This window comes from Phyllosticta citribraziliensis (assembly GCF_038025025.1).
Source record: "Phyllosticta citribraziliensis strain CPC 17464 chromosome Unknown J3D65scaffold_6, whole genome shotgun sequence".
NCBI lineage: Eukaryota > Fungi > Ascomycota > Dothideomycetes > Botryosphaeriales > Phyllostictaceae > Phyllosticta > Phyllosticta citribraziliensis.
Genome location: NW_027117343.1, coordinates 1,155,599 through 1,166,019, shown reverse-complemented (window position 1 = coordinate 1,166,019; position 10,421 = coordinate 1,155,599). Strand labels below are relative to the sequence as shown.

General features: G+C 55.8%; 4 protein-coding genes across 4 annotated transcripts; 3 read left to right on the top strand and 1 right to left on the bottom strand.

Moving 5' to 3' along the window:
• Window positions 1-206: 206 nt before the first annotated feature.
• Window positions 207-3,134, bottom strand: J3D65DRAFT_603194 (dolichyl-phosphate-mannose-protein mannosyltransferase; the record flags this gene model as incomplete). Its single annotated transcript, XM_066798189.1, has 4 exons — window positions 207-686; window positions 736-2,483; window positions 2,535-2,824; window positions 2,884-3,134. The coding sequence occupies 4 exons, from the start codon at window positions 3,132-3,134 to the stop codon at window positions 207-209; spliced, it is 2,769 nt and encodes a 922-aa protein (XP_066655321.1).
• A 742-nt stretch (window positions 3,135-3,876) lies between these two features.
• Window positions 3,877-5,832, top strand: J3D65DRAFT_571302 (putative pre-mRNA splicing factor). Its single transcript, XM_066797634.1, has 2 exons — window positions 3,877-5,237; window positions 5,285-5,832. The coding sequence occupies exons 1-2, from the start codon at window positions 4,016-4,018 to the stop codon at window positions 5,575-5,577; spliced, it is 1,515 nt and encodes a 504-aa protein (XP_066655320.1). The 5' UTR covers window positions 3,877-4,015; the 3' UTR covers window positions 5,578-5,832.
• Window positions 5,833-6,956, top strand: J3D65DRAFT_624631 (uncharacterized protein). The gene is made up of 4 exons (XM_066800269.1): window positions 5,833-5,978; window positions 6,130-6,294; window positions 6,547-6,659; window positions 6,731-6,956. The coding sequence occupies exons 1-4, from the start codon at window positions 5,934-5,936 to the stop codon at window positions 6,738-6,740; spliced, it is 333 nt and encodes a 110-aa protein (XP_066655319.1). The 5' UTR covers window positions 5,833-5,933; the 3' UTR covers window positions 6,741-6,956.
• A 165-nt stretch (window positions 6,957-7,121) lies between these two features.
• On the top strand, window positions 7,122-10,294 carry J3D65DRAFT_624628 (uncharacterized protein). Its single transcript, XM_066800268.1, has 2 exons — window positions 7,122-7,293; window positions 8,105-10,294. The coding sequence occupies exons 1-2, from the start codon at window positions 7,285-7,287 to the stop codon at window positions 9,902-9,904; spliced, it is 1,809 nt and encodes a 602-aa protein (XP_066655318.1). The 5' UTR covers window positions 7,122-7,284; the 3' UTR covers window positions 9,905-10,294.
• The last annotated feature ends 127 nt before the right edge of the window (window positions 10,295-10,421 follow it).

Genomic DNA, 10,421 nt, shown 5'->3' with positions numbered 1-10,421 from the left:
ATTTCGTTTTATAAAGAGGACCAAAAGCAAAGAGGTCGAGGAGATGGAACAGCGACAGACCAGAACGCACCGCAGCAGATGCATGACATGATTTGTTAAAGGATGTTGTATGCATTTCAGCAGAACAGGATTATTGGAACATGTTTGATGAGGAAGAACAAGGAAGAACTCCTGGGAAAATCCAACGAGAACGGAGAGTGCCTGGCTTACTGCTTCGTGGCCTCCCTAGGTTCGCTCGCCGGCCGCGGCTTTCCCTTGTCCTCGTTCTCGACGCTTGCCTCCTTCTCCTTGTCCTCGCTGACAGGCACTGCCAGGGGTTCCTGACGTGCTCCGTCCGCCGGCTTCTCAATAGTCTCTGGGTTTTGGCCCTGCACGTCGGGATGGGGAGGCGCCACGCCGCCCTGGTTCACATCATTGCCCGCCGAGTCAACAAGGCGCGTCCGCGTCTCGTAGCGCGTCTTGAAGCTGACCTTGCCCTCGAGCGCCTTGACTTGCTCCTCATTGAGAATGTTGCCATTTTCGTCACGGTATTCAACCTTCTCATCGACGACTTGGCCGTCGACAGGTGGCGGTGGGCTGACGACGGCCTCCTTCTTCTCTCCCGGAACCTCGGCCACCTGAGGCACTGCGGTGGGAACCGCAGTCTCGGAGGGCTTGGGGACCCAGAGCGGGCCGTACTCATCGTACTGCGAAATGTTAGAAAACAAGCCTCCAATCGAACGCATGACTACTTACCCTGTCGTGGAAAGTGTTGCAGTCCCAGTCCCACTTGTCAAACAGCTTGGCGGACTTGCAGTGGCTCTTTGTCCAGGGGTTTCCGTAAGTCAAAGGAGCGTAAACGGTGAAGACGACAATGCTAGCTGCCAAGAAGACGATGGCACCAGTCTGGCCAATCATGGGGCGCTCCTTCAATCCGAGGCCAGAGAACCGGTTGGTGACAAAGTCGTAGGTCAGCGCCAGACCCATGATGGCAAAGTAAAGCGCCGGAAAGTAGTGGTGCAAGAAGAGTTGACGCTGCATCAGAAAGAATGGGAAGTAGTGGAAGAACCACCCCAAAAGAATCGTGCCGACTTCGTAGTCGAAACGCTTGACAGTCGTGTTCTTGTAGTCCTTGTATCCACGTTGCCAACGGATGACGGCAAAGCCCTTGAATATGAGGTAAAAGACAACTGCGGCGGTCGACGACCACCAAACCAGGGGGTTTCCAATGAGGTAGATCTGGCGGTGGTTTTGTCCCCAGAAGTTGATACCACGCTGGAGGATTGGCCAAGATGGAGGACGAGAGTCCCAAGCATGAGACTCAACGAGACCAGCATTCGTCTTCCACATGACCTTCTGGAGCTCCCAGAATTTACCAAAGAATCCCGGGTTCCTGTAGTTGACCTTCTCGGCATCGGCACCAAGCTTGGGGTGAAGGTTCTGCTCAATATACCAGACGCTGTTGGGAAGACTTCCGCCCCTTGCACAAGTGACCTCTTGCTGCTCGTAACCCCAATCGGGAAGCTTGACTTTGTGCGAGAAGAGAGTGCAACCAGTCATGATGTGTACAAGCTTGAACTTGGATTCGATGGTGCGCAACCGCTTCTTGGCCTTGTCACCGTCAGACATCCAAGGGACGATTTCGACCTTGAACAAATCGTTCGCATCACCCTCGAAACCTTCGTAGCCATAGGCAGAGACTTCGTTTTGCCAGTCGGCCTCGGTGACTGGGGCACGGACGTCGTGGGAGTGGAGACGACGGTCTGTGGTGACGTGGTAAAGCTTGATGATGGAGCCGTCCTCGATCCAGGCAGGATCCAGAGCATCCCAGGCCGTGGGGCCAGGAATGGTCCTGTTGTCGGGCAGAATTGGCTGGGTTTGGTTTTCGAGGAGGAACAGGTTGTTCTCGTCCTTGTGAGGGTATAAGGTGATCTGCTGCTGGTTGCTTCCCGTGGGATACATGTGCGGGTGAGAATGAAGGTAACCACCCTGGGTATTGTGGTGGCGAATCGAAACACGGCTTCCAAAGGCGATGTCCGCGGGAACCTCGGCCATCTGTTTGGTGTTGAGCGTCGCCTGGAATTCGGCAGACATGAAGCCATCTCCCTCTCCTGGATTGACGAGACAGAGGAAATGAATCGCAAACATGCCAACGTAAAAGGCAATTGGAATCACGATGAGACAAAAGACGCGCGCAAAGAGGTGCTTGAACCAGAGGCGCGGCGTGACATGTTGCGGGTCACCCAAGAGAACCCACATCTGGACAGCGGTCAAGCTGCCCACCCATGCGATCGTGAACAAGCCAACCCATTTCACGCTCACAGTTGCGCCGAGACCAAGACCCGTCAGGGCGAGATACGTCCACCAAGAGGGCTTAAAGGCCTTGGAGGGACCTTGTTCATGCTGGTTCACAAAAGAAGCCCAGCAAAGCGCTGTGAAGGCCGTGAAGATGACCAGAGGCGAGTCGAGAAGGATCAGGCGAGATTGGGTGACGAAGCCGTTTTCTGGAACCTGTCAGCCGCGCATTCTAGAAAGCCGCGTCATCTATCCCCTACCAAAAATGAGCAGACCAGCCCCGAGCGCTGCAATGTTGGATTTGCAGCCAAAAGACTTGAGCGTCAAAAACATGGTCGGAATCGTCAAGACACCCATGATTGCGGGAAGAAGGCGCATGGCGACGTAGGGAACGCCAGGCTCAATGTAGTCCTTTCCAATGTCCTTGAAGTCGAATTCGCCATCGAACCCAGCCAGCCATCCCGCCAGAGTTATGAGGAGTTTCGCAAGCGGTGGATGTACGTCCATGAAGAACTTGCCCTTGATGTACTTGGATGCAAAGCCGCCAAAGCTGCGAGGATGCGGTCAGATGTGGGTCTGGGTTTTCGAGGAAAGCAAGGCTGTACTCACTGGACTTCGTCAAATACAACGCTGCCGGGCTGGTAGATTCTAAACAACCTCACGCCGGCAGCAACGAGGGTGAGGAGGCCGAGCAGCTGCCAGTCCGAGGCAGGGAGCTTGGTAATGTCATTGTCCTTGACACCTTCGGAGGTGTAGCTGCGGGCCTTGACCTTGCCATTGCCGTTGGCGTTGGCCGAAGGCGACTTGCTCCGGCCGCGAGGCGGCGTGTCCGCTTTGAGGAGGCCCTTTTCTGAGCCCATGACGTTTGTCGGGTTGGTAGCTCAGAGATTGAGTTATAGTTGAGGCTGAACCGAAACGACAAGCATGCTACGGCTTGGCGGTAGCAGGCAGCTAGGAGAGCGGAGGCGGCGGTAGAGTGCGGTGGTCGCGGCGTCGAGGAGTCGCGCTCGACGGGGAGAAAAGGAAGTGAAAAGAGGGACAAGAATGTTGAAGAAGGACACTTGGCCGCGGAGGAGTCGCGATGGAGGGACGCGAGCCTTCAGCTGCTAGGGGTGGAGAGGTGTCTTTGGGCAAATGGGGCCCTTGCTTTTGAGCTCCACAAGGGAGGCCACCTTGCGCGTCCGGGTCCCACGTCCCCAAAAAATAGTGATGGCCGCCGCGGCCCAGCACTCGACGAGCGGGGGCGTAAGGTATCGTTGCAGAGGCTAGAGAGGGGGTGTGCGCATGTGAATGCGGCGGGTAGTGATTCTTGTCGTTGGTTGTTTTTTCTCCTCGAAAATGTTTTCGCGCATGAAACAATGGGAGCAAACCAAGGCGTTTGTTTTTTGCATTCCAGCACTCTTCCTGGTATGGTAGGGCTGGGCTGCTCATTGGGGCCTCGTACCCAGCATCTGGTGGAGCAAACGAGGCACCAAGGCACCAAGGCACCAATCCAAGGCACACACGGAGCTCCGGCCCCGACGACCTCCCTCCCGCCGGCTCACCGCCGACGGGACGCTAGCGGCGGCCCGCGGCTTCTGCCACCCGACCGCATGCCGTCCGCCTGCAGCATTGCATCCATCCATCCACCAGACACTTGCACGCCGTCAACATCACGTCGACGCGCCTCTGACAGCCCGCCCTCTGCCAGCTGCGCTTCCCCTCCCCGCATTCTGCCCGAGCTGCCGCCCCATTTCTCACCATGGACTCCAATGCCAACGAGGCCGCCATCCTCGACGCTGTGCGCAAACCGCCCGAGGGTGTCATTCTACCTCCCAAAGAAGTTCGCGTCGTCCTCGAAAAGACCGCTGGCTACGTCGTCCGCAACGGTGCTGTCTTCGAAGAGCGCATCCGCGCCAAGGACCCAACCAGCAACAAGTTTTCCTTCCTCGACCCCAAAGACGAATACCATCCATACTATAGGTGGCGTGTTGAGGAGATCAAGGCCGGCCGCGGTACAGATGTATCGGCAGGTCGTGTTGGCGACAATGGTGCTCCGCAGGCCCCAGTCGCACAAGGTCCCAAGGAGCCGCCCGAATTTCACTTCTCTGCGCGCATGCCAAACATCAACGCCCAGGACTTGGACGTCATCAAGTTAACCGCGCTCTTCGCCGCCAAGAATGGCCGCTCCTTTTCCACTGCCCTCGCACAAAAGGAAGCTAGCAATTACCAATTCGACTTTTTGCGTCCGCAGCACAGTCTCTACCAGTTCTACAACCGCTTGGTTGAGCAGTACAAGTTGCTCCTCGACGGCGAGGGCGAGCAGCAGCGCAAGGCACAATTGCAGGAGAATGTCAAGAACAAGTTCAATATGCTGGAAAAGGCAAAGGCGCGCGCCGAATGGGTCAAATACCAAGAGCAGCAGAAGCAAATGAAGGAGGCCGAGGAACAGCAAGAAAAGATTGCCTACGCCGAAATTGACTGGCACGACTTTGTCGTCGTCGAGACGGTCCTCTTCACCGAGGCTGATGACCAGACCGACCTTCCCCCGCCCACGTCTCTCTCCGACCTGCAATCTGCGTCACTCGAGCAAAAGGCCGCCATGTCTCTTCGCCCCTCCAACATGCGTATTGAAGAAACGATGCCCGACGAAGACTTCTCCCAGTGGAACCACACTCCTACTGCCTACACGCCCCAGCCGCCACAACTGCCAGTTCAACCTCCGCCTCCGGTTCCAATGGCTGCTGGATACCCTGTTGCACCACCACAGGAAGACGAGGAGGAACGTCTCATTCGCCAAAGGCAAGAGGAGAGGGAGCGCGCCAAACAGGCTCAGGCTGCAGCCAAGGCTGCTCCGTCGCAGATGCGGATCAGAAACGACTATGTTCCCCGGGCTCAAGCCAAGCGCAACACCGGCCAGTTGACCAAGTGCAGCATTTGCGGGCAAATGATACCAATCGACGAGATTGATCAGCATATGAGAAGTACGTGCAGTTCCGCGCTCGCCACTATTGTCGCTAACATGTTGCAGTTGAAATGCTCGACCCGCGCTGGAAGGAGCAAAAAGCCAAGGCTGACGCTCGCTACTCGACGACAAATCTTTCCACGCAAGATGTTGCTGACAATCTCAAGCGTCTGGCAAGCCAGCGTGACGATATTTTCGATCCTGTCACTGGTGCTCGAATCAGCCCCGAAGAAGAAGCCAGGAGGAAGCGTGTGGCTTCAGGATCATACGATGGCCAGCAGACTCCGAATCAGGCGCAGCTCCAGGGAATGCCTTTGGAGGAGCAGATCAGACAAATTCACCAAAAGTACAAGCAGTGAGCACAGAGTTGGTTTTGGGATTGCATGGATGAAGGCGTTGACGGCATGGGGTCTGAATGATTTTGGGACTTTGGGCTAACAGGGCCTTTGCGGATAGTGTACGACTGTCATTAGAAGGGCACTTTGCAGATACCACGGAGCGTAGGTGACGAAAATCAAGTAGCGACTATTTCAGAAGAGTGTGCGCTTCCTTGATGTCAGGTCTTAAATCCGCCCCGCACGGATTTAACCTGCGCTAGCGCGCGCCGCGAGCTCTTTTGCCCATGACATAAACTGCGACCTCCGCCACATCGTCTCCGTCGCATCCCGCCCCAACTTTTCAACACTGTGATCGAAAAGCCAACTTCTTCGACAACATGGCTTCCGTCGCAACAAGCACGCCAACCCAGGCGCGATCATTGGTATGTTTGCCACGAACCCAGCTGCTGCCAGTGAGAGTGACTCCAAGTCGCCATCTTTTCGCGCCTAAGCTTTGCAGACGTCATGCACCTCGATGTTCCAAGTCATTTTCTCTTCCTGTCTTATCTTTGGCTAATGTAAACGGCACGGCAGTATCGCTCCCTCCTCCGTCAAGCCCGCCAGTTCGCTGCCTACAACTTTCGCGAGTACGCATTACGCCGAACCAGAGACGCCTTTCGCGAGAACCAACAGTTGAAAGACGAGCGCGCAATACAAGAGGCCATACAAAAGGGTTTGAAGGAGCTCCAGGGGTTGAAGGTAGGGTTTGGCGTTTATTTCTCAAAAGCCTTTACATGTTACGAGAATGCGGATGAGCCAGAAAGAGTCAAGGAAACCCGTCGCTACCCGTGGAGATTAAGCTCGAGATGACGACGAGAGTTCAGCGCATCCGGCAGAAAAGGCTCGTTTGCCATGAAGCTACATCTCCGTGAGCTCGCATCTAGCGTGCCGGCTCTGGCTCTGGAGGGACTTTGCATTTGTTTGGTCTCTTGCTGACCATGACCATCGCAGAGACAAACCGTCGTCAGCCAATTTTTCCAGTTTGACCGATTAGTGGTAGAGGGCGGCAAGACCGGGAAGCAAACCGGCAAAGATGGGGGAATTGTGAGGCAGAAGGATACGGGGTACGTTCTCCCGCGCACCAAACCAAGAGCACAAAGCAGTGTTGCGAGTACCCTCACTAACTCAACAACAGATGGGATTGAAGTTGTGTACGGACAAAACACATCTGGACGAGTGTTTGGGTGCTACATTTTTGACAGGCACCAAATTCCAAAGACGTGCCTGTCAACGGAGCTCGGTTCGTGTGCAGGCTTCGTTGACCTCACTACACGCGGACTGTATCAAGATTCAGTTGGACGGCGCAGGAGTACATAGGTTTTCGATTAATGTATGCATGGCAAAAGTCGTCTTGTTTTGGGTACCTGAACTACGTACCAGCCGTGAAGTGCAGTGCAACACTCGATCCAAAGATTGTGGGCTCTCGTAGTGGAATGGCAGGCTGAGAGCTGAGTCAGGGCGCGGCGCACGGGCCAAGGCCGCAGCTTTCGAGCCGCGAGGCCGAAGGGAACCGCCGCGCGCGCAACGGAACACCCAACACCTTCAACGACACGTGCGATCAACTCCGAGTTCCTTGCGCCCACCATCGCTCACCTGCTCCCTCAGCCGCCATTATTTTTCTCAAATCTCGTTACTTACGTCATCCATTGCGCGCCGCAAGGGGCTCCACTACGACATTGCATCTAGCAAATGGCGCCCGTAAGTTGCGACCTTCTCCTTCCCGAGTCTCTTGCCCCGCCGAGGAACATCGCGAAATCGTCTTTTATCTAAATCTGCCTACTCCTGGACTGTTTACTTTCCCTGGGGTGCATCAAGCCTGCTGTCTTCATCCCTTCACGCGCTCCTCCATTGGATCAGCGAGTTTGCTTCCACCCCGTCAACTTCCCGTATTCATTATTTCAACTATTGCGAAATCTTTCGTTCTTGTCGAAATTCGCATACTCTGGGGGCTTCCGTTCCATATCATCTCCTCTGTCAATTCCGTACGCCGATTTTTTTTTTCACGCTTCTGGATCTGTCTGGATACGGAGCAGCCCTTCGTTTCACGTCCAGAGAAGTTGTATACCTTTATCCAGGAGTACGTCCTCTACGCGTCAGCAATTTGGACGAGCAGTCGTGCAGTCAGCCTCTATCACGAGCGCTGCAGACCATTGTGAGTCATTGAGCCTACCTTGCAGTTGGTATGAGGTGTTGCACATCGCCTTGTGTCACAGCTGAGCGTAGAGGACTGTCAGGAACTTGGGCGAGTCAATGTTGCCTCAACAAGCCCGAGTTATATTAGCGCTTGCACATTCAAGAAGCTGCCCTGCATTTGGAAACTCTCTGAACCGCTAGAGTGCTGCCAGCAGCACCCAAAACCCGATGTCATTCTCTCTGGACGCCCTCCGATGGACAGTTGATACCTTCCCCAGCAATCCAGATTACCAGACGTTGCGAAGATATCCTTGCACCTCGAGCAGCTTTCTTCAGCCGAATAAAAACAAGTTATGCGGGTGCTGACTATCAATAGTTTAGGCCGAGTGGTCGCTCCAACCGCTCAGGTCGTACCCAGATCGACCATGATGTATTCGAGGGCTTACCCGTTCGCCAATGGCGACTAGCCGACACAGTAGTCGACCCATCAACTGCTGCAATCCAAGAGTCACGGTCAAAAGACGGGTGGCCAGAGCCCCCCATGCCTCGTGACTCACAACTATTACCCGAGCATTCTCAACTATTACTACGTGCAGCCCGTGCAGGCACGCTGTACAAGCTCCCCACTCCACCCGAGGAGGAAGAGAAGGAAAAGGAGGGCGAGGAGGGCGAAGAGCCAAAAGAAGCGCGCGTGGGCTTCGTTGCCAAGAAGTGGAGCCAGGTCCCGCGCAATGTCGAAGAACCTGAACCAGAATATTTGGCCAAGCGGCGAAAAGGACTGCCCTCTGCATATACCGGAAGTACCAGCAACGGAGCCCCCGCCAATGTCCCTATGAGGGAAACTAAAGTCAAACGTACCGACGCCGACGGAAGCATCCACGTCTACAAAGTCCTGGTGCCAGAAGGCCACCGAGTCGAGGGCGAAATAGTCGAAGAAGACGTCGAGATGAAAGAGGCCGCACCCGAAGAAGCCGCTCCTGGTACCGTAGTTGAGGGCGTTGGGGTAGTAAACTCCGAAGGCATCGTGGTAGCCAACGATCTCCTACAATCCACGCCTCCTCGCCGACGTCCCCCGCCCCCTCGCAGAAAGCCAAAGAAGGGCCCTGGTCGTGGTCGTAAGAAAGTCATGTTCCAACCTGGCGACCCTGCTGCGGGTACAGCCTCGGGCACCGAGGGTGGCGAGCCGCACATAAAGCAAGAGGGCACACCAGCGACGGGTGAGGACACGCCTATGCACGATGGAGATGACGACGAAGGCGAGGAGGGCGAAGATGGCAGCGACAGCGAGGATGATCGCGATGAGGGTGAAATGTCACCCACACCTGCCGCCGCGAATGCAAACAACACTCCCAAAAACGAAGACGTTGCTCCACCTGCTCCACCTAATGAACCCCAGGATCAGCAGCAGTCCGCTCCAGGCGGCCCAATCGTTCCCCAGAAACGCCCCGCCGATGCTATCGATGCGGAACAGCCCGAGGTTCGTGGCCAGTCCAGCTCCCCGGATTTGCCCCTGGCCGCATCGACGCAAAACGGTGGCACTTCGAGCAGTCGTCAAGGCTCCGCTTCAGCAGCACGCGGAGAGTCGCATGCGCCGGGAGCCGAGACTGCAACGCCACCACCAGCCAAGCGAACCAAAAGCCGAAGTGCGAGCGCGAGGGCTGGGAGTGCGGCGCCAGCTCCAGATCAACCTTCAAATGAGGCCGAGGGCGCAGAGGGTGGTGCTGGTGAGGAAAAACCGGACAATGCGGGCGGCGACCAAGAACAAGGCGCGCAGGATGTCAAGATTGAAGAGGGTGAAGGCGAGGGGACGCCTCTGCAGGAGCCCGACGAGGGTCAAGACTCGACACAAACTCAAGGCGAAGATGCCGCAGCTGGCGAGTGCGAAGGCGGCATCAAGGAGACGACGGAGACGGCTGATGTGCCTGCGCCAGCGCCAGCGCCTGAGCCTGCGCCTGAGCCTGCGCCTGATGCTCCCGCTCCGTCTGAGAACACCACCACCACCAACACCACCACCAACGACCAGCCGCCTCCAGAGGGAACCGAGCCGCAGGCTGAGGAAGCTGGTGGTGCCGGAGAAGAGCAGCAGGCGGCCCCGAAGCAGGAAAAGGACGGAAACGACGAGATCGACTTGTTTGGCAGCCTTGAGGCGCAGCTGGAACGCGAAAGTCGCAGCTAGAGACCAGTTGCGCTCATGAATGGTCGGACTGCATGTTGGAGAGACATTTCTCCGGCGGTCTGCGACATCATTCCCTGTCCGAATATGATGACGCGGGCAAAGAGGACAACGTTCTTCTGATGCAGCCCCGGTATGCGAGTTGGAGATGGCGATGTTGAAATGCATAGATTCTTGCTTGTTTGGAGACTATTTGTAGGAGCGCTTGGTTACTGCTGAGTAATTGCTTACAATCCCACCGTTTGCGCGCCCTGTCCAATTCTTTTGCTGCGTCGATGGGCTGGCTGGTGGAACGGATGGGACGAAGGGAGAAGGGGAAGTTGTTTTTCATTCATTGCTGCGTGTTGTATGCAGTTATGTCGGCCTTTTAATCTGATATTCGGTACCCCCTACAGCCTCTTCCGTGCTTTTCTACTTGCTGACTTGTCTGAACTGGATTGTGTGATCAAGTACGCTGTGGATTTGAGATCGACCTTGTCGGCGTGACGGGGAGGTCTTTGTCACCACAGCATAAACCATA

Excerpts from the sequence above, each read along its gene's own strand:
- J3D65DRAFT_571302 (XM_066797634.1), top strand. The coding sequence starts at position 4,016 with ATGGACTCCAATGCCAACGAGGCCGCCATCCTCGACGCTGTGCGCAAA. Across the intron at positions 5,238-5,284 it reads GATTGATCAGCATATGAGAA|TTGAAATGCTCGACCCGCGC; the intron begins GTACGTGCAGTT and ends AACATGTTGCAG.
- J3D65DRAFT_624631 (XM_066800269.1), top strand. The coding sequence starts at position 5,934 with ATGGCTTCCGTCGCAACAAGCACGCCAACCCAGGCGCGATCATTG. Across the intron at positions 5,979-6,129 it reads CAACCCAGGCGCGATCATTG|TATCGCTCCCTCCTCCGTCA; the intron begins GTATGTTTGCCA and ends ACGGCACGGCAG. Across the intron at positions 6,295-6,546 it reads AGGAGCTCCAGGGGTTGAAG|AGACAAACCGTCGTCAGCCA; the intron begins GTAGGGTTTGGC and ends TGACCATCGCAG.